This window comes from Arvicanthis niloticus, chromosome 22, assembly GCF_011762505.2.
Source record: "Arvicanthis niloticus isolate mArvNil1 chromosome 22, mArvNil1.pat.X, whole genome shotgun sequence".
Lineage (NCBI taxonomy): Eukaryota > Metazoa > Chordata > Mammalia > Rodentia > Muridae > Arvicanthis > Arvicanthis niloticus.
In genome coordinates this window covers 1,608,220-1,630,132 of record NC_133429.1, presented here as the reverse complement: position 1 = coordinate 1,630,132, position 21,913 = coordinate 1,608,220, and the positions used below count along the sequence as shown (strand labels likewise).

The 21,913-nt window shown below is 53.1% G+C and overlaps 1 protein-coding gene across 5 annotated transcripts in view; it reads left to right on the top strand.

Moving 5' to 3' along the window:
• The window catches only part of Tmprss9 (transmembrane serine protease 9), a 31,838-nt gene that overhangs the window by 6,848 nt on the left and 3,077 nt on the right, over nt 1-21,913 (top strand). For all 5 annotated transcript variants that reach the window (XR_013106204.1, XM_076919358.1, XM_076919359.1 and 2 more), the window contains 14 exons: nt 5,323-5,501; nt 7,633-7,760; nt 9,145-9,212; nt 9,367-9,542; nt 10,514-10,555; nt 11,410-11,523; nt 12,849-13,020; nt 13,898-14,172; nt 14,938-15,074; nt 15,800-16,118; nt 18,047-18,218; nt 18,574-18,845; nt 19,931-20,067; nt 20,488-20,893. Coding sequence is in view for 4 of the 5 variants with exons in the window: in XM_076919358.1 (XP_076775473.1) it covers nt 5,354-5,501; nt 7,633-7,760; nt 9,145-9,212; nt 9,367-9,542; nt 10,514-10,555; nt 11,410-11,523; nt 12,849-13,020; nt 13,898-14,172; nt 14,938-15,074; nt 15,800-16,118; nt 18,047-18,218; nt 18,574-18,845; nt 19,931-20,067; nt 20,488-20,893 (2,566 nt within the window). In the remaining variant the exon portion in view is untranslated. The remainder of the gene's footprint in view (nt 1-5,322; nt 5,502-7,632; nt 7,761-9,144; nt 9,213-9,366; nt 9,543-10,513; nt 10,556-11,409; nt 11,524-12,848; nt 13,021-13,897; nt 14,173-14,937; nt 15,075-15,799; nt 16,119-18,046; nt 18,219-18,573; nt 18,846-19,930; nt 20,068-20,487; nt 20,894-21,913) is intronic.

Genomic DNA, 21,913 nt, shown 5'->3' with positions numbered 1-21,913 from the left:
GCGGAGGGTGTCACTGCTTAGACACCAACCTGACCACTTGTAACTTAGCTCTGGTTAGCTGTGGTCTGGACCTCAGAGGAACCTTCTTGAAGTTTTTTGTGGCCATCCTTGGACTGTCAGAGAGCAGATTTCTCCAGCTTCTGATTTATTGGTCAGTGTGTCTGGGATGTTCGTACATCTCCCTCAAGCAGCTGATACCTTAGCCTTTCTGTGGCTTTGTAAGCATGTGCCAGGGACACTGTGGCTGTGACAAGGTCATCTCTGAATGGTAATAGCATCCCCTCCCCATTTCTCAGCTAACTTTCCGCCCACTCTGTGTCTCATTTGCTGCCACCCCTGGTCCCTGAAAGCATTGAGACTAAAAACCCATTCCAGAAAATGTTTTTGTTGCCTGAGATTATCTGCCTGGAGAATCTTCTAGAACCTTCTATCTGGCAATGTTTTCTGAAGTCTAAATATCCAGTTGTCAGAGAAGAACTGTCTCCAAGAGACAGACAGAGAGACAAAGTGATAGTCTGGCCACAAGCAGGGAGTGTTGGTGGCCCTCGCTCTGTCAAATCCATTTATTTTATGTGTACATGCCCATAAGCATGTGTGCATGTCAGGGGACAGCTCTGGGTACTTGGCTGTCTCCTGGGGATGGAACCCTGGTCGTTGGGTGCCTTTTTTCTCCTGAGCTGTCTCTCTGGCCCAAGTCTATGCTTCTGTTTAAGGCGAGGCCTCGTTCTAAAGAAGTCAGCCTGCACTTACTCAGTAATCCTGCCTTCGTCTCCCAAGTGTTGAAATGACAGGTGTGGCCGCCGTGACTCTACCTTCAACTCTCTGTGTGTCCAGGTGCTGGTGCTCACGTGCAGAGGGCAGAGGTTGACCTCAAGTGTCTTCCTCAGTTGCTCGATGCCTTGTTTTGTTATAAAAAGTTTTATCTTAAGTCAAGTGTCTGTTTTGGGGGTGGGAGGGGTTGTGCCTGTGGAGGCCACAGCAGATGTTGGGCCTTGGAGAGAGGGACTCACTGGCAGTTGTGAGTTGCCCAATTCAGGTGCATAAAAATTAAAAGAAAGTTCTTTGCCAGAGCAGCCATCATGGGTGGGGGGTGGGGGTAGCATGGGGAGGGGCTGGAGAGATAGTTCAGTGGTTAGAGCATCGGCTGCTCTTCCACAGGTCCTGAGTTCAATTCCCAGCAGTACACAAGGTGGCTCAAGACCATCTGCAGTGGGATCCATGCCCTCTTCTGGCACGCAGGTGGACAGCAGACAAAGCACCCCCGTGTGTTGACTAGCTCTGACTCGACTTCTACCACTTAACTTTGGTTTTTAAGACTGGGATCCCTCAGCCTGGTGGCAGCATGGCACATCCCTTTAATCCCAGCATTCCAGAGGCAGAGGCAGTTGGATCCCTGAGTTTGAGGCTAGCCTGGTCTACAGATCAAGTTCTAAAGACGATCAAGGGCTTCACAGAGAAACCCTGTCTCAACAACAAGAGCCACTTTAAGCCAACTGTGATAGATTACAGCTGTGCGCGCTGGAGTCTAGAGACCGAGGCAGGAGAGTCACAAATTCCAGGCTGTTTTAGGCTACAGACCCACAGTCTGTAAAAATAAATAAATAAATAAAAATAAAATAGATAAAACAAAAAATAAAAACCCCTCCATCCAGACCTTTCTCGGCTACACTCCCAATTGGGGCAGGGTTGTTCCCTCTCAACCTCAGGAAGTACCAGACCCCCATCTCAGTAGGCACAGGCCTCAAAGGCCTTGGCTTTGGGCCCCTCCCCCCACTTCAAAGCCGGCAGTGCAGCTCCACTCTCCTGCCTCACTCTGAGGACCTTCTGTTGAAAGAGGGACCCTGAGGGACCAGGGTGGCTCCCACCTCAGAGTTGTCAGCTCAAGACCATGAGATGACGTATTCTCAGATGCTGGGTCCTCGGGCACAGCCAGATTCAGAGGTCATGGTTGTCCCCTTGTCCCATATCCGTACAAAAATGCCATTCAAGGGCCCACATGAGGAGAGGCTGGCATGAGCTTCTGGTTTCTCAAATCCTTTTCAGCTCAAAGAGAGCTGAGGCTGGCTGGGCTTTTGGCTCCCTCTGTGCCAGGCCTCTCAGTTTCGGGATACCCTCTGAGACGACCCGGCCAGCTCTGGCCAGAGCAGCCACATGCTGCCATGTGTCTGTCAGGGCCTCAGTGAGAACCTGAGGCCCAAGGTGGGTGGCCGCTCTGTATTCTGGACCTTCCTTGCTTGGCCACCAATACCTGCCCCTGGCACTGTGCATACAAGGTTTCCTGGATGGAAGCAAGCTAGGTGTGTCCCACCCACAGTGGGGTGGTTGTTCGCTGCATGGCTCCTCCACCTCAGGTCACCTTCTGTACCTCTTCATAGTTCAGCCTCTGGTGCCTGGGAGTCTAGCCCTGGCCCCCTTCCTTCTTTCCTTCCTTTCTCCCTTCTTCCCTCCTTCTATCCCCTCCTTCCTCCCTCCTTCCCTCCCTTCCTTTCTAAAATTGCTTTGTATTTTGAAATAGGATCTCATGTAACCCAGACTAGCTTCAAACTTAATTTCTAGCTGAGGATGTCTTAGAACTCCCAATTCTCCTGCCTCCACCTCTGAAGTGCTAGGATTAAGGGTGTATGGCACCATGCCTGGCTTTAAATTTTTTATTTTCCTTGATTCTATGTTTACTTATTTGTGTGTATTTATGTGGAAATGTATCACTCAGGCTGTGGTCAGAGGCCAACTTACAGAAGTGGCTCTCAGGGATCAAACTCAGACCGTCAGGCTTGACAGCAAGCCCTCTTGCCCACTGAGCCTGCCTGTCACCTAGACTTGGTTTTATTTTTTTATTTTTTTTAATTTTATGCTTATTTATTCTTTATGTGTATTAGTGTTTTGTCTGCATACATGTCTATGTGACACGTGTGTGTCTGATGCCCAAGGAGGACATCAGACATCCCTTGGAACTGGAATTACAGGTGATAGCGCTGGGAACTGAACCAGATCAGCTGGTTCAAGAGCAGCCAGTGTTCTAACTACTGAGCTGTCTCTGCAGTCCGTCCCTAATAACACCTTTTGTTTTGTTTTATTTTGTTGTGACTGGGTTTCTCTGTCATCCAGTAGACCAGGCTGGCCTCGAACTCAGAGATCCGCCTGCCCCTGTGGTGTGAACACCACCGCCCAGCCCTAATAACAACTTTTAAATATGTTCCCCATACACATTATTTGGTGGATTTTGCTCACTGGTCTGTGCGAATCCCTTGTCCTTGCAGCTGTAGGCTCGGGACTCAGCCAGCTTTTTGCATCAGGCATTGTGCACTCTTAGCTGCTGGGTGGTTCCTTCAGTGCCCGACCTGTTCAGTCAGCATTTCCTGGGGAGACCACTGCCTCACCAAAGACAGGGCACCAGCCACAGACCACAGAATGCATCTCGTAGACTATGCTTGGGTGAGCTGTGAGATCAGGGGGGGTGACTTACTCAGTGTGGGTGACTCAAAGGCAGTGGGCTCCCTGCAAGACTTGGCCAGCTGCCTGGCTCAGTCCCCTCTCGCTAGCACTTATGAACCATGGGGATTTCAGGAAGTCTGTGAGTCTTAGGGAGCCGTCCACCGGAGGGAGGGAGTACCTCCATCAGAGCTCACTGTTGTACAGCCTGTGTCTCTGATGCACACAAGTGCTCAGGTGACCGCTTGCTGAACAGACGCCATGTTTACCTCCAACAAACCCTTCTTACAGACCCAGTGTCAGGGTGGACTTGGCCTCCCAAAGCCAGGGTCCTGGTCCCCTGTTGTGGAGCAGAGCTAGCCAGGAAGTGTTCTGTGTCCCAGGGTCTGCAGCTACCTACTCCTCATAGTTCATTATAATGTCTCACTTGGCAGCCCAGGCTTGCCTGAAATTCATAGACATCCCCCTGCCTCAGCTTCCTGAATGCTGGGGTAACAGGTGTGTACTGCCATGCCTGGTTCTCACCAAGCAGTTCTCGGTAACCTGGTCTCCCCAGCTCAGGTCTCCTGAGGTTCAGAGTTGAGTCAGGTCCTTTTTGGGCTCTGTGTTTACAGCTGGGCTACTCAGTAGTAACTACCATGGAGAGAACATGCTGAGTGTTCCGTAAGAGCGAGTCCTCAGGGACTGGACGAGCACAGTGTGTGTGTGTGTGTGTGTGTGTGTGTGTGTGTGTGTGCGGGCGCGCACACACGTGCATGTGTGTAGGTGTGCAATGCACACATATCCACATGTGTGCATGCATGTGTGTATTGCGTGTATGTTTATACATGTGTATGTATGTGCATGTATACTCATGTGTGCATGCATGTATATGTATGTGTGTGCATGTTGTGCGTGTGACTGTCATGGAGGTCTCCCCTGCAGTCTGAGGCTCAGACCTCGTGTTCAGAGTTGCTCTGTGGCTTCTGTCTCTCACTTCAGTGAGTGATTGAGGGTTGGTTCTCTTCCAGAAGCTCTGTAGCTCAAGTGTAAGAATAAAGGCCTAAGTGTTGTCACAGCTGGGCCATTGCCCTGTCCCCTCTGCTGTGTATGGTGGCTGTGAGGGTCTGAGTGGCCATTTCAAGCAGAGATAGGTCCCCTTAAGGATGGGTCACTCTGGCTTGGCCTCAGCCTAAGGATACCAGGGTTAGCAAAGGGTACACTTGGGTCCACATGGGTGTCAGGGAATGCACCATGTGTGCTCATCACCCCTGCACTCTGGAGGTGTGGTCAGGAGGACCAGCAGTTCAAGGTTAGCCTGGGTTACATGAGAACAATGAAATGGTTACTCTTTCTTTCTTTCTTTGTTGTTGTTTTTTGCTTTTTTGTTTTTTCCAGAGTTTCTCTTGTGTAGCCCTGGCTGTCCTGGAACTCACTCTGTAGACCAGGCTGGCCTCGAACTCAGAAATCCACCTGCCTCTGCCTCCCAAGTGCTGGGATTAAAGGTGTGCACCACCACTGCCCAGACTCTCTCTCTTTCTTTCTTTCTTTCTTTCTTTCTTTCTTTCTTTCTTTCTTTCTTTCTTTCTTTCTTTCTTCTTTCTCTTTTTTGAGGCCTGATCCCTGATAGAACTTTTGCTAGCCGGGTACTCGCAGAGATCCTCCTGCCTGTCTCTGAGTGCTGGGATTGAAGGTGGCACCACAACACTGGCAAATGAAATGAAAATAAGTATCTTTGTGTTAATGGGATTGCGAGTTCAGGCCTTCCTTGGCTACATGAAATGGACAAGCTTAGGAAAAAACAAACACCTCTGCAAGTGTGGGACGGGGCTTCAGGAAGAAGAGTGTGGAAGAGCAGTCAGTGCTCTTAGCCGCTGAGCCATCTCTCCACCCTCTTTCTCCATTTTCCCGCAGGTGTCTAGCTGGAGCTTGCATTTGCTGAGCCATGAAGCCCACTGCACCGGACTTACAACTTGTACCAGAGGTGACAAAGGATGTCCCTGTCCCTGCTGCAGACTCTGGCTATTGTCGAACGGTGGTCACTGCAGTGGTGGCCATCAGTATGGCCATCCTGACCCTGGGAGTCCTTTCAGGTAAGTGGCAGGAGGAAGGCCTGGTCCTCAGGGTAGGGACCATGCAAAAGGATATCCCAAGTGTCAAAGGGCCACCCTCCAACCACAGCCGGCAGCCGGCAAGGACAAGCTCTGAGGTCCAGGAATGTGTTGGGTGGGTAGGAAGTGGCTGCGGCGACCAGAAAGAGCAGTCGGCTCTGTGGTCCAATAGGGAGTGAACAGATATGTGTCAGTTCTGATAACTCCTTGAGGTAGGACTAGGGACCCTGCAGCAGGAGGATGCTGCCTTCCAGGTCAGGCAGGACTACAGTGGCGTGGGGGTCCCTCTGTGAGGGGCTAGGCTCAGCTGCAGCCAGCCTGTTAGCATGGCTCTTCTGAGAGACCATGGTACTGGGCACAAACTGGGAGACTTCCTTGTGTCCAGCACTCAGGACACAGAGGCAGGAGGATCTCTGTGAGTTTGAGGCCAGCCTGGTCTAGAGAGGAGTCTAAAACAGCCATGGATGCACAGAGAGACCCTGTCTCAATAAAAGATAAAAGGATACATTGATAATTGCTCTACAGTCCCCAACTATACTAATATTTATTAAACTCCTCTGGACCTTCTGGGTTACTGCAGCCTGACATGGCTGACTGCTGCCCCCAAGTGGCTGTGCCTGTCACAGGCAGTAGCATTCCATTGCCCCTTGTGCCGGCCCCTCGAGGGCTTCCTGTCAGTCCACCTGGCTCAGAAACCTTTGTGATCATTTTTGAGGGATTTTCTTATTTTGAGAAGAAGAAGGGTGTCACATAACCCACTCTGGCCTCAAACTCTTACTGCCGAGAGTGACTTTGAACTCCTGACCTCGCTGGGCAGTGGTGGTGCACGCCTTTAGTCCCAGCACTTGGGAGGCAGAGGCAGGCGGATTTCTGAGTTCGAGGTCAGCCTGGTCTACTGAGTGAGTTCCAGGACAGCCAGGGCTACACAGAGAAACCCTGTCTCGAAAAACAAAAAAAACCAAAACCAAAACCAAAAAACAAAACAAAAAAACAAAAAATCCTGACCTCTCTGTCTCATTCTCCAAAGTGCTGGGACTAGAGGTGTGCACCACCATGCCAGCACCCAGGGCTCATGCCTGCTGGGGAGTGCTCTACCCACTGAGCGACACAGCCCATTGGGATGATTCCTCTACCCGTGAATCCACAAATCCATCTCGAGGAAGAGCTGACTCAGCACTCACACGCTGTCCATTTTCTTCTATTGTGTATTTTGTTTTCGAGACAGGGTTTCTCTGTGTAGCCCTGGCTGTCCTGGAACTCACTCTGTAGACCAGGCTAGCCTTAAACTCAGAAATCTTTGTGCCTCTGCCTCCCTAGGGTCTGGGATAAAAGAGATGTACCACCACTGCCAGGCAGATTTTGTTTTAAATTTTATTTCTGGGGCTGGAGAGATGGCTCTTCCAGAGGTCCTGAGTTCAATGCCCAGCAACCACATGGTGGCTCACAACCACCATGAAATGGGGTCTGGTTTCCTCTTCTGGCCTGCAGGCAGATATTCAGGCAGAATGCTGTATTCATAATAAATAATAAATCTTTTAAGTTTTTTTTTATTTCTGTGTATGAGCATTTTACTTGCATGTATGCCTGTGCGCCATATGCATGCAGTACCCAGAGCAGCCAGTAGGGGGTGCGAGGTGCACTGGGATTGCTATTACAGGAGGTTGTGAGCCATTGGTGCTAGGAACCAAGTCAGGGTCCAAACTGCTGAGCTCTCTCTCCAGCCCGTAATTTAATTTTTGTCCGCAGTTGGGACTTGCTAAGGGGCGCGTGTTGGTCTTAAATACCTTGATACCACAGTGTTCATGTGCCAGCCTCGTGAGTGGAGGAAACTCAGGAGTCAGAAACTGCACTCCATGGTGGCACAGGCAGGGCCCGCTGGGATGGGACCTTTGTAATATCCAAGTCACCACAGCCTACGGAGCAAAACTCTGCTTCAAAAGAATAAAAAGAAGAGGCAGGGAGACGGCTCAGTCCACAGAGTTCAGCAAGGCGCAATGCTGGTCAGCCGAGGGGAGTCGGGTCTCCCGAGTGTATGGAGGCTGGGCAGAGGCAGGAGGGGCTGAGCACAAGCCCACGATGGGGCAGCCTCACCAGGAACCGCTCTCGTCCGCAGTCTTCCTCGCTGCGCAGGGCGTCCACACGGAGCACACGGCAGAGCTACGCGGCATCCGGTTCACCAGCCTTTTGCAGCAGGAGAACTCAGATTTCTACCGACTGCTCACGCCTGCTCTGCAGACGCTGGCGAGTACAGCTGGGGCCTGGAGGCAGGGTCAGCTGGGTAGATGCTGGGAAGGGGAGGTGGGTCTGTGGGGTGGACAGGAGAGACCCAATGCTCTGAGTCTACCTACCTACTAGACAGATGTGACATTTTTATCACGGAGTCCATTCTGTGTTGGTCTCATACTGAGCACAATGTCCACAAGGTTCCTGCATGCTGGATACATGTCAGAGACCTCACCTGTTCACCACTGCATGCTGGATCAGTGTTAGAATGAATCATGTGTTGTGTATCAGTCTGTTATCCACTTATCCACCCATCCACCCACCCACCCACCTATCCACACACCCACCCACCCACCCATCCATCCATCCATCTACCCATCCACCCACCCATCCATCCACCCACCCACCCATCCACCCACCCATCCATCCACCCAACCATCCATCCACCCATCCACCCACCCATCCATCCACCCAACCATCCATCCACCCATCCATCCACCCACATACCCACCCACTCACCCACCTATCCACTCACCCATCCATCCATCCATCCACCCACCCACCCACCCATCCATCCATCCATCCATCCACCCACATACCCACCCACTCACCCACCTATCCACTCACCCATCCATCCATCCATCCATCCACCCACCCACCCACTCATCCACTCACCCATCCATCCATCCACCCACCCATCCACTCACCCATCATCCATCCACCCACCCACCCACCCACCCACCCACCCATCCATCCACCCATCCATCCACCCACCTACCCACCCACCTACCCAACCACCCACCCACCCACCCACTCACCCATCCATCCATCCATCCATCCATCCACCCACCCATCCATCCACCCATCCACCCACCCATTCATCCACCCACCCACCCATCCACCCATCCACCCTCCCATCCATCCACCTATCCACACACCCACCCACCCACCCACCCACCCATCCATCCATCCACCCACCCCACCCATCCACTCACCCCATCCATCCATCCATCCACCCACCCACCCATCCACTCACCCATCCATCCATCCACCCATCCACCCACCCACCCATTCATCCACCCCCCCACCCCCCATTTATTTATCTCTGTGGACACGCAGCTGCTCCTCCCTGTCAGTTGCTCTGACCTGTGCAGCTGTGAATGTGCCTAAAACTGTTGAAGATGTTGCTTTAAGTCTCTGGTCATAACCTGGAAGTAGCATATATTCATATATTCTTTTCCACTGCTGAGTAATATTCCATTACGTGCCTCGACTGCACTGTTTGTTAATGTATTGACAGTGTTTCCACATGACCAACTTCGCAGTGCCCGCTCCCTGCCCTCTGTGGCTGAGGTCCCGTCTTACTGTGGTTATAGCGTCAACGCTCTCATCTCTGTTGCAGTTTGTGAGTAGTTTCCAGAAAACAGAGTTAGAATCCAGCTGCACAGGCTGCACAGTGCTTAGTTACAGGTGAGCTGGGGCCTCTGTGAGGGGGAAGCAACTTTGGTAGACATCTTGGAGATGCCAGAAGATTATAAATATTCCAGAACCTTCCAGAAGATTCTGGAATTCCCAGCAGTGAGCTTGCCCTCTGTCCTCAAGGCCCCTTCCCTCCTGCTTGTAGGGACGGCAATTCCAGCGTGATAGTGCACTTCCAGCTGCACTTTCTGCTCAGAGCCCTCCAGCCACTAAGCCTGGAGCAGGAAGCAGACATCTTGCAGAAAGGAATCCAGGCAAGGCTGCAGGGACAAGGTCTTTCCCTGGCTGCCTACGGCACCATTGTGTCAATCGAGCTGACAGGTAGGTGGGTGGCTGCCGTGTCTGGGAGACAAAGGGCTGTTGGGGGGTGGTGCGTAGCTCAAACTGCATAGAACTTCAACTTTTAAAAACTCTTCCCCCTGATGTAAGGAGGGCGACACACAGGCTCCCACACCCTCTGCTGCAGAGTGTGCCCGTCTTACCCACACTTTCACTGTGGTCCCAAAGACAAATCAGGAAATACCAGAACTAAATGTGTCACACGTTCTAAGTTGGACCTGTTCTGACGACTATGCTATAATTAATAGAGACGGGTCCCAGTGGCTAGATCACCGGCTGCTCTTGGAGATATCCTGGGCTCGGTTCCCAACACCCACACCACTACTCACAGCCTCTGTTGCTCCACTTCCAGGGGATCCTGTGCCCTCTTGGATACACACACACACACACACACACACACACACACACACGTTAACACCCTACCCATAAATTAATTAAAATATCTAGCCAGGTAGCAGTGGTGCACGCCTATAATCCCAGCACTTGGGAGGCAGAGCCAGGCAGATCTCTAAGTTCTGGACCAGCCTGGTCTACAGATCGAATGAGGTAAGATTGGGAGGGACAGTTAAAAACCCGGTCAGACCTTTCAGCTGATAAATGCTTGTCACTTGACCTCACTGTTCCTTGATGCTGACACAAGTGGCACAGATTGCCACTTCAGCCCGTCTTCTAGAAAATTCTGCAGTGGCAGGCATGTTCCTGCTTTGACAGTGGCTGCAGCCTCATTGGGCTTTTCACAGCCATGTTGAAGACAGGGTGGCTCTGCCACCACCTGCAGCAGGCGTCCTGTGGAGCCAGCACTCAATCAATTGACCTTTTAGGGAAACGGAGCCAGAGAGGATCTCCTCAGATGCCCCAGGCTGGCCTCAGGTTCACAATCCTCCTGCCTCAGCCTCAGCCACAGGCATGACCCACCGCTCGCCTCTCACTTGGCTTTGTCTGTTCTGCTTCAGGAGGGTGTGAAGGTCCGGTGACTGAGAGGGACTTCAAGTCAGGTAGGACTGGCCTGGGCCCCCAGCTCAGCTTCCTGGAATGTCTCTTCAGCGTCTCTCTGGGAATGACATGTGCAGGGAATGACATGTGCAGCTCCTGCAGGCCTCCGGCCTCCCTGGAAGATAATGCAGGAGCTGCGGGCCAGGGACGCCGGACTTGGCAGCAAGATATGCTATTGGGCAGTTTATCTCTTTTAACCGGCAGGGTCTCACTATGTGGCCCAGGCTGGCCTCAGGCTCAGGGCTCTACTTGCCTCTGCCTCCTGAGTGCTGGGGTTAAAGGTGCCCGCTCCTGTTCCCAGACACTATTTTTATGTTTCTCTCTGTCACTCCTCTGATACTGTGACAAGACATTCGATGCAGGCAACTTAAGGGAGAGAGGACTACCTTGGCCACAGTTCTGATGGCCATCATGTCGGGAAGGGTATGGCAGGAGGATGGGGAGGCAGAGTCCTCAGTCAGAAAGCAGAGAGAGGTGACCACTGGGGCTCTGACTTCCTCGCAGATAGGCAGAGGTGTGTCTCCATACTGTTTCTAGATCCCACCAAGTAGACAGACCATCAAGATCAGCCATCACAGAAGGTGACAGAATCTTATCTTAAAACAAGGCCATTAATCCCAGTGACTGGGAGGCGGGCACAGGTACATTTCTGTGAGGTCAAGGCCAGCGCCGTCTGCAAATGAGTTTCTGACCATCCAAGACTGCACAGAGAGACCCTGTCACACACACACACACACCCCCCGCATTCATGTCTCATGCACAGTGTCTAGCCCTGTCTCTGTCCCCAGAGATAACGAAGCTCACAGGTGTTTACACTGTGGAGGTTCCCGGCCCCAGCTTGGTTCTCTTTTTCCAGGCCAGTGCCCCGGGAATGCCTTCTCCTGTCAGAACAGTCAGTGTGTGAGCAGAGAGAACCCGGAGTGTGACGACAGGGTGGACTGCGCCGATGGCTCCGACGAGGCTCAGTGTGGTCAGTATCTTCGGCCTGTGTGCAGGAGTGTGGCTCCCAAACCGGGCCGGGTACAGGGAAGTGTGTGAGGGTGCCCCGAGGGGACAATCCTCAGAGAAAGCAGAGTGGGAGCCTAGAGCGCTATGCTGCCAGGAACAAGGATTACTCAGCTCTAGTGAAGAAAATACCATGATATTTTATCACATATTGTGATAACAAATGTTTCCAGTATTATCAGCCTGACAGGGAGGCAGCAGGAGGGTCCTCGGCTGCTTTGTGCTGCTTGGTAGGAAACCATGTATTTTAGTTTAGTTCCCAGTCCCTTGTGAGAAGGCAGGGCAGGAACTCAAGCTGAGGATGGAGGTAGCCTGGGCTTGCTCTCTCCCAGTCTCACTACAGCCCAGGATCTCCAGCCTAGGGACTTGTTGCGCCCCTGCTAGATCAGCAAGGAAGACGTGACAAACCAGATCCTTCTCAACAGCCTTTATTGGAAGCACTCTTTTAGATTTCTGGGAGAGACTGCCTCGAATGCCCAAAACGGGCTGCTTATATACCCCCAGCCCTGGGTGTGGCAAAGCGCATGGAGGTGTCCGATTGGTCAATTTGCAATGCTTCATTAGCATACTCATTAGCATGCCCCGTCCGGGAAGCGGTGATTGGTCAGGTTCGTGGTACCTCATTTGCATGCCCCGTTCAGGAGGGGCTGGAGCCAAATTGAACTGCACATGTGCAGGCCTCTGGTAGTTCCTACCAGATCCTAGGCAGGTGCCATCTTGGATTGCCGCCTCAGAGTGGCTGGCACGTGCAAATGTGCGCCCTTGGCCGGCAGAGTTGAAGTGGCGCAGCGTTGTTTTAGTCAGCCGTGTCAACTCTGCGGTGCCGTTTTATTCAGCTGCATAAGGTTGGCGGCCTACAGGGACTGACACCACTATGGTGGGCCTGGCCCGTTAGCAGAAATCATTACTAATCAAGAAAGTGTCCCCACGGGGCGTGGTGGCGGTGCAGGTGGCGGTGCAGGACTGTCATCCAGCACCCAGGAGCTGAGGCAGGAGGATCATGAGTTTCAGGACAGCTTGGGCTATTCCAGCCCAAGTAAAGGAGTCTGTATTAAAGGAGAGAAATAAATAAAATAAAAATAAACAGTAGGTCACATGACCTTCAAGCAGAGCCCCTGGCCTGAGCCTTTCTCTGACACTGACTGATATGTGTGACCTTGGATTTTTGATCCCTGAGGCTGGGTGGGGCTTCAAGAAAACAGGACAGCCCCAAGTAGCAAGTGGGGGACGCCTTGAACCTGGGGCCAAATGACGAGTCCCGGTCCCGGGTGGTGATCCTGTGTCTTTCAGACTGTGGCCGGCAGCCTGCCTGGAGGTCGGCAGGCAGAATCGTGGGCGGTGTGGAGGCGGCCCCCGGGGAGTTCCCCTGGCAGGTCAGCCTTCGAGAGAATCACGAACACTTCTGTGGAGCCACCATCATCGGTGCCAGGTGGTTGGTGTCTGCTGCCCACTGCTTCAACGAGTGAGTCCCTCGGACCTCGGCTGCCAGTCCTGCTGCTCAGCCCACTCACCTGTCTCCCGGAAACCCCTCCTTCCTCCCTTTTCCAAAGTCCACTCTTTAGTCTTTCCCTCCCCTTCCCTCCCCCCTGTTGGTTTATTTAATTACGTCTATGACTGTTTTGCTTGCATGTCTGTTGCTGCGCCATGCCTGACGCCTATAGAGAATGGAACTGGGCTTCAAGTGCCCTGGAACTAGAGATGGCTGTGACCCACCTGGCATGTGGGTGCTGGGACTCAAACCTGGGTCCTCTGCAAGAGCAGCCAGTGCTCTCACCACTTCGCCATCTCTCCAGACCCTCTTTTCTCTTTTAAAATTAATTAATTATATTTAAGACAAAGCCTCATTAGGTTTTCCAGGCTTCCCAGGAATTCATAGTCCTCCCGCCTCAGCTTCCCGAGCTGGGGTTATAGGTATCCGTCCCCACAGTCTAGTCTGCATTTACTTTATTTATTACTTATTTAATTTCGAGACAAGTTCTCACTATGTAGTTGTCCTGAAACTTGCTAGGCACGTAGACCAGGCTGTCCTTGAACTCACACAGATCTGCCTGCCTCTGCCTTCCAGGTGCTGGCATCAAGTGCGTGCACAACCCTGCTCAGCTTTTCGTTAGCATCTGTATGTGCCACTTTACCTGCGTGTGTGTGTGTGTGTGTGTGTGTGTGTGTGTGTGTGTGTGTGTGTAGGACAACTTGCAGAGCTATCCTTCCACCACGTGTCCCCGGAATTGAACTCGGACTGGCAGGCTTGGCCACAAGAGTCTGTGCCCGCATCCTTTACTGTCCTACGTTACCGACTCCTCGGAGCTCCCCCTTAAGTCGTACCCCTCGGGCCTCCCCAGATTCCAGGACCCTGCGCAGTGGGCCGCCCAGGCGGGCAGCGTGTACCTGAGCGGTTCAGAGGCCAGCGCCGTGCGAGCACGCGTGCTCCGCATCGCCAAGCATCCGGCCTACGACGCGGACACGGCGGACTTCGACGTGGCGGTGCTGGAGCTGGCGCGCCCGCTGCCCTTCGGCCGCTACGTGCAGCCGGCCTGCCTCCCCGCGGCCACGCACGTCTTCCCGCCAGGCAAGAAGTGCCTGATCTCGGGCTGGGGTTACCTGAAGGAAGACTTCCGTAAGCCCGCCGCGCGCACCCCACTCCTAACTTCCAGCCCCAAAGTAGACGACCAGGGCAATGCTGCCTCCTGCCTCTGAGTTCATAATCTGGGGGTTTGAGGCAGGGGATCAGTCCAGGGACCTTGGAAAAACTAAAAACAGGGCTAGGGGCGTGGTCAGGGTGGAGCCCAGGCCTAGAATCCCCCCAGTAAGGGGGTGGGGGCGTGGCCAGGGTGGAGTTTTTAGCTAACAAGTGGGGAGCCTATGGGTTCCATACCTCCGGTAAAGGAAAAATAAGAAATTCTGTAAAGCTAAAAATGGTGGCATACAACATCCCCAAATTTACGATCAGGAGGATCAGAAGTCCAAGGTCGTCTTTGGCTATAAAGTGAGTTCAAGACCACCCTGGGCTATGAGAGACCTTGCCTCAGAAAACAACGAAAGCCTATAATCAGAAGGCGGCTGGTAGTGAATGCGGCTCAGTTGAGCTGTTGGGCAGGAGAGCGAGTTCACCCTAGGGCAAGTGGGGAAGGGGGGTTAGAGCCAGGGCGCATGCGCTTGGCAGGAGCAGCAGATGGGTCAAGCACGTGGGGGGGGGCGGGGAAGAGGGAGGAATGAAGCTTGAGGCCTGGTAGTGCCTAAGTAGATGTGGATGTTGGGGTGAGGGGCAGGTGTACCCAGTGGCTTGAGAACCGGAAGAGGAAATAGTATTTAGTTTCCTGGCTCAAAGTGGCTGCTGGGGGTCCAGCGCTCTCACCTGATTTTCTTTGTTGCCCGTGGGCAGTGGTGAAGCCGGAGGTCCTTCAGAAAGCCACAGTGGAATTGCTGGATCAGAGCCTGTGTTCCAGCCTGTATGGCCACTCGCTCACAGACAGGATGGTGTGTGCTGGCTACCTGGACGGGAAGGTGGACTCCTGCCAGGTGGGCTGCCAGGGTGAAACTGTTACCCTCTGTCCCCTCCCACTGGAGAACAAGCAAGTGGACAGTACGTGGAACAAACCAGCACTCAGGTGAAAACAGGAGGATTGGGAGTTCAAGGTCATCCTGAGCCATATAAGGAGTTTGAGGCCAGCCTGGGCTACGTGAGTCCCTGTCTCAAGAGGAAAACAAGCCAAAGGTGTCAGAGCTGAGCCGTTGTAGTTGCCTGTATTTTATAAACCTAGGAGTCACTGCCTATTTTTATTTAGTTTTGTTGGTTTTTCCAGACAGGGTTTCTCTGTGTCGCTCTGGCTGTCCCTGGATTATATCTCTCTGTAAACCGGACTGGCCTGGAACTCACAGAGATCTGCCTGCCTCTGCCTCCTGAGTGCTGGGGCCGGAGAGATGGCTCAGTGGTTAAGAGTTTTGGGGGATCCGATGCCTTCTGGCCTTTGAGGGCACCAGGAGCAAAGGTGGTGCACAGACTATAAACACAGACTAAATATTCACCACATGAATATCTAAATAAATAATCACACAAAGGTATGCGGCTCCCTCCACGCGTGAAAATGATGCCACATTTGCTATCCTTGTTCTGCTGCTCCTACCCGGGCCTGCGGCTGCCTCTGTCCACAGCCTTGTCCATGAGCCCGGGCCCTGGGCTGGCTCTGGCGACTGTAGTCGGAGAATCCCCGCCCCCAAGCTGAGAAAGTGCCTTTGTTTTCCAGGGTGACTCCGGGGGACCCCTGGTCTGCGAGGAGCCTTCCGGAAGGTTCTTCCTGGCTGGTATCGTGAGCTGGGGAATCGGCTGTGCAGAAGCGCGGCGCCCAGGGGTCTACACCCGAGTCACCAGGCTGCGGGATTGGATCTTGGAGGTGACCAGCGCGGCTGACGCGCCTGTGGTCCCCACCGCGGCTCCAGCGCCCGCCACCCCCAGCACTCCCCGGCCTACCAGCCCTGAGAGCCGGGTGCCCAACACTTCTGCTAAACTCACCGCTGCCCCCAGCCCTGTGCCACTGCGCCCCAGCACTGCGGCCAAGCCACAAGGTATAACGGGTTCTGGGCAGGTGTCCCCTCCCAGGCGGGGTCAGATCAGTACCGACTCCCCTCAGCGCTGAGTGGCAAAGAGACTAATGATTGATTACTGAGGTCTGTCATGAAGCTCTCGGTGGAAAGAGATTGCTAATAGATTCTCCCTCCACATCTGTCCCCTTGGCTCCTGAGGGATTCAGCAAGTGATCAGACGTCTGCCATGCAACACTGGCTGAAGATGGGCATCTAATTGAAATCTTGACATGCTCAGTGTCTGTCAGGAAAGACGGGACGAATCGGTGATTGCAGTTTTGGGGGAGGAGGATGTTGAGAAACGGTCTCTCTTTATAGCCCTGGCGGTCCTCTGACTCTCTGAGTTGACCAGGCTGGCCTCGAACTCACAGACATCTGCCTGTGTCTGCCTGGGATTAAAGGCGTGCACCACCGAGCCTCGTTGTGATTAACTATTGAGGTCTGCTTTAGCACTGTGGGAGATTGACAGCTGATTGCTGATTTCATTGGGGGGGGGGGGATATGGAGGAAAAGCAAATGCCTGAGGATAACTTGTAGGGATTGGTTTTCTCCTTCCACCACTGGCTTTCAAGGAATTAAACTCAGCTTATCAGGTTCGATGGCTACTGCCTCTACCCGGATGTCTGTAAATGGTGGGTTGGTGATTGATTGCTAATGTCTGTCTGCCTTGAATCCTCAGTGAGAAATTGGTGATTGATTATTGGTTTCTGCCATGAAGGTAGAGAGGCAATTTATTATTGGCATCTGTCTTGACATTTGGTGGGAAATTGGTAACTGCTTATTGATATCAATAGGGGATTAGCAATTTATTACTGGTGTCTGCCATGAACACGCACATCTGTTACAGGTTGGTCATTCTTCAAGTCTTTGGGAGTACATTTTTTTTTATTTTAAGTTTTTATTTTTTATTTTATGTGCATTAGTGTTTGCCTTCACGTATGTCTGTATGAGGGTGTTGAAGTTACAGACAGTTGTGAGCTGCCGTGAGGGTGCTGGGAACTGAACCCGGGTTCTCTGGAAGAGCAGCCAGTGCTCTAAGTTCTTGTACCATCTCTCCAGCCCCAAATTTTAATTTTTTTGAAACATTTTTTTTTTCACTATGAGGCCTGGATGGAATGAAGTTAATTATGTAGATCAAGTTAGCTCAGGGATCCTCCTGCCTCAGCCTCCCAGGTGCTGGGAATAAAGACCACCACTGCTGGCTTCATTGAAAGTATACTGTAGGTGCATGGGAAATGAGGCGGCACAAGACAGCATCGTTAGAGTGACCCACGGGCTGGCGGGAAGCTACGTGTGGTACCTGTGCAGACTGGGTCACGAGTCTGCGGTGACCAGTGTGGTCCTGCTGGGCGCCAGCCCTGTTCCTCCACACCTCTGTGTTTTATCAGTCTTGAATCTCTTGTTTTTTGTGTATTTTGTGATGCTGGAAGTTGAAACCCTGGCCTGGTTGTGCCCGAGACAAGGGTCCTGCCACACCCCACCCAGATTGTGAGTTTTGCCTCCGCTGTGGTTTGCTTCTGTCTCTTACCTGCCTCTGACTCTCCGGTTATCCCAGCCAGCCCTGTGTCCTGCTTCTGTCCCTCTTCCTTCTTTCCTTCCCACCCTTCTTGGACAGCATCTTTTGTACCCCAGACTGACTTCAAACTCAGAGCAATCCCCCTGCCTCAGCTTCTGAGCGCCAGGATGACAGGCACTTGCCACCATGTAGATGTTACATTGTGGGTCCTGTGTGAATCTCATCGGGGGTCTCAATCATTGCAAGTAGAGTTCCATCTTACACCAACCCTGTCGCTCTGGGTGACATCCCAAATGCTCTGTATGCAGGTTACTCTGGGCCCAGAATGGGTGAACCCAGAGCAGATGACGACTCCACCCCCACCCCCGTCCCCATCTCTCCTCTCCCCTGGCAGAGTGTGGGGCCAGGCCCGCGATGGACAAGCCCACTCGGATTGTGGGCGGGATCAGCGCCGTGTCTGGGGAGGTGCCCTGGCAAGCCAGCCTGAAGGAAGGATCCCGACATTTCTGTGGAGCCACTGTGGTGGGTGACCGCTGGCTGCTGTCCGCCGCCCACTGTTTCAACCAGTAAGGCCTCCCAAGAGCCCCGCTAGCAGACCCTCACTGCATGCAGCAAGCACCAGCCAGCTAGTGCGGTGCTTTCCTGTCAGCCAGGCTCAAAATTGACAGATGAAACCAAGCAAGGCAGTAAACACGAAGCACTTACTGTTCGCTGAGTGCGCATACATGGGGGTCTCCCAGAACCACAACCATCTGGCTCTGGCTGGACAGCGGGGAGATTCTGACCCGGGGTAACCTACAACATTCATAAAACTGCTGGAGTCTTGGTCAGCAGCAAAAGCAGAGTCCCGAGGGTACATGCGTTCTCCAGCAGGGCCTTCTTGGGTGCGGGGTGGGAGTGGCTGAGGTCCTGTTTCTGCAGCACCAAAGTGGAGCAGGTGCAGGTGCACCTGGGCACCGTGTCCCTGCTGGGTGTCGGCGGGAGCCCGGTGAAGCTGGGGCTGCGAAGGGTGGCCCTGCACCCCCGCTACAACCCAGGAATCCTGGACTTTGACGTGGCCTTGCTGGAGTTGGCCCAGCCACTGGTCTTCAACAAGTACATCCAGCCGGTCTGTCTCCCGCTGGCCATCCACAAGTTCCCCGTGGGCCGGAAGTGTATGATCTCAGGCTGGGGCAACATGCAGGAGGGAAATGGTGAGCAGGTCCCAGAGAGGGGATGGCGACTGTGTCCGGGGCCTGGCCTGGGAGGGATGCGGTTTGGCTTCCCTCACCTGGGTCCTAAACCACTCATTCCTCTGTGCCAACCCCACATCCTAAGAGCCAAGTCATGTCTCTCTCCCAGGGTCTACATATGAGCGCTCATTTGTGTGTATAAATAAAGTTTTATTGGCACAAGAGCCATACAGTCATTGCCCAGATGTCCATGGCTACAAAAAAATGTTTGTGCTGACCCAGTGGCCTTTAGTCCCTCAGACCTGAGCCACCGGCCTCGTGCTATGCCAGAGATCACATGGAGCCCACGGATTGGGTCTAAACCAGGCTTTATTGCCACACGGCCCCTTGCACAGCCATTCACTAACAGGATTTCTCATCACTGGGCTTTTCTTCCACAGGGCTGAATAGACGATCCAGGCTATAAAGCTGAGACTGCTTATACCCTAGCACAGTGGTTCTCAACCCTTCCTACTGCTGCATGAACCCTAAAGTTCATGTTGTGGGGGCTCCCAAGCACACAGTTATTGTGTTGCTACTTTATAATTATAATTTTGCTACTGATACAGATTGTAATGTAACTATCTGACATCTGATCTCTGATATGTGACCTCAAAAGGGTCAAGAACTACTATTCCAGTCCTTTATGGACAAATTTGTCAAAATGGGAAGGGTGGCCTACATCTGTCTTCCCAGCACTCAGGGACAGAGGCAGGAGCATCATAGATTTAAGGCTAGCCTGGGCTACATAGTGAGACCCTACAGAACGAACACAAGAGTTGAGGTGTGTTGAGCACTTGTCTAGTGCGTGCAAAGGTCCTGGATTCCCCGAGCCCCACAAGGACAGATGAAAATTCCCGTGAAACCCAGGTGTGGGGGCACACACCTTTAATCAGCATCAGAGAAGTAGAGGCAGGAGGATCTCGATGAGCTCCAGGTCAGCCAGAGCTACACAATGAGACCCTGTCTCAAACAAAACAAAGCAAGAATTCCTGTGGGCTCTGCTGGCTGGACCCAGGGTAGAGACAGCACCTGCTGGCCCCACTTGATGCCCGCTTTCCTGGCAGCCACCAAACCCGACATCTTGCAGAAGGCATCCGTGGGCATCATAGAGCAGAAGATGTGTGGGGCCATGTACAACTTCTCCCTCACTGACCGCATGCTCTGTGCCGGCTTCCTGGAGGGCAGAGTGGACTCCTGCCAGGTGGGTACCACAAGGATGCCTAGGCCCCTGCCTGGGCTCCAGGAGTGGCTGCGTGGAGCACTTGCCCAGCGTGCTTGAGGCCCTGAGTTCCATCCTAGTACTGAAAAAGGAAAAACGAGAATGATTGACTTGGCTGGCAGTGGTGGCACACGCCTTTAACCCCAGCACTTGGGAGGCAGAGGCAGGTGTTGCTCTGTGACTTCAAGGCCAGCCTGGTCTACAGAGTGAGTTCTAGGACAGCCAGGGCTACACAGAGAAACCCTGTCTCAGAAAAACAAAACAAAACAAAACAAAATTTGATGAAGGATCAGAGAAGGTCACACAGACAAGCCTGACTGTGAAACGTGATGTCCAATGGGAGTGGAGGCTTCCTGTCCTTGGATGGGTGTCCCACAAAGGCCTGTTGGTGTCCTCCTGCAGGGTGATTCTGGTGGCCCCCTGGCATGTGAAGAGACACCTGGTGTCTTTTACCTGGCCGGCATCGTGAGCTGGGGCATTGGCTGCGCCCAAGCTAAGAAGCCCGGGGTATATGCACGCATTACACGTCTCAAGGACTGGATCCTGAAGGCCATGTCCTCAGACCTCAGCTCCACGGCTCGTCCCCACACCTCCAGCACACGGCTCATCCCTAGCGAGTTCCCCAAAACCACAGCTGCTGGCCTCATTAGCCCAGAAGCCACCACTGGCAGACCTGCTACCCCCAGGGCCACCATCAGAGTGACTACTAGACCACTCAACACGACATTGTCTGCAAGGAGCACCACCACCAGGGGACAGACACCAGCCCCGAGTGCTCCAGGCACCTCCATATACTCTCACCTGCCAGGTATGGTGACACAGGCGGTGACTCAGGCCAGTCCCTGTCACAGTCTGATGGTGCTGAAGACACACCATCCAATAGTTTCAAAGTTGGAGTCCAATGTCAGGGTCCTGCGGCAGCCTGCCCAGCCTGCAGAGGGCACTCTCCCCATGTCCTGCTGTGTGTGCCTGTGTCCCGACATCTTCGACTTTCAGCCTCTATCACACTCCACAGTGCTCCTCCGAGGCTCCTCATTGAACCTGGAGCTTCTGGGCTTCAGCAGCAAGTCCCAGCCAACCTCCTGCCTCTGCTGCTGTTCATGCTGGGGTCAAAGGCTTGCACACAATCATGCCCTCTGACCCCTTTCTCCAGCTCCTACTTCGTTCTTGATGTGTTCTGTATTGTTTGTCAAGTCCCCTCCCAGCCGAGGACCTACTCAGTAGCTGAGGCTGACCTTGAACTCCTGATCCTCCTAATGGCCTGAAGGCAAACACCTGTTATCTCAGCTACTTGACAGGCGCATCCCAAATTCAAGGCCAGCCTGGGCTGTGAGGGGCTTTCTAGACTAGTGTGATCAACTACTTAGTGAGAGTACCTCCAACCAGCAAACAGTAAGGACGAAGACAGACTCAGAGGTGAAGCCCCGCCTAGAATTCTGCCCCCCAGGAGGGGCTGGAGGCGTGGTCAGGGTGGAGCCTCTACGCAGATTCCCCCAGTGAGGGATTGGGGGCGTGGTCCTGCCCAGTTCTGGAGGCTCTGCCCTTCAAGTCCAGGAAGGTTCAAATAAAATAAAAGCCGAGAGGAGCGCCATCTCCAGAGGGAGGGAGAGAGAACTAGACGGCTGGAGAGAGGAGTAATGCCTCAGCTAAACCTTTGCAGTTTAGGGTGTGGTACCACACACCTTAAGTCTTGGAGGCTGAGGCAGGAGAATTGCTTGGACTTTAAGGCCTTTCTGGCTGCATGTATATTGAGACAGTGTCTCAAAATCTCTACGGTTTACAAAAGCTGGGGAAAATAGACCATCTGCAGAGGTGAGGACATGACGGG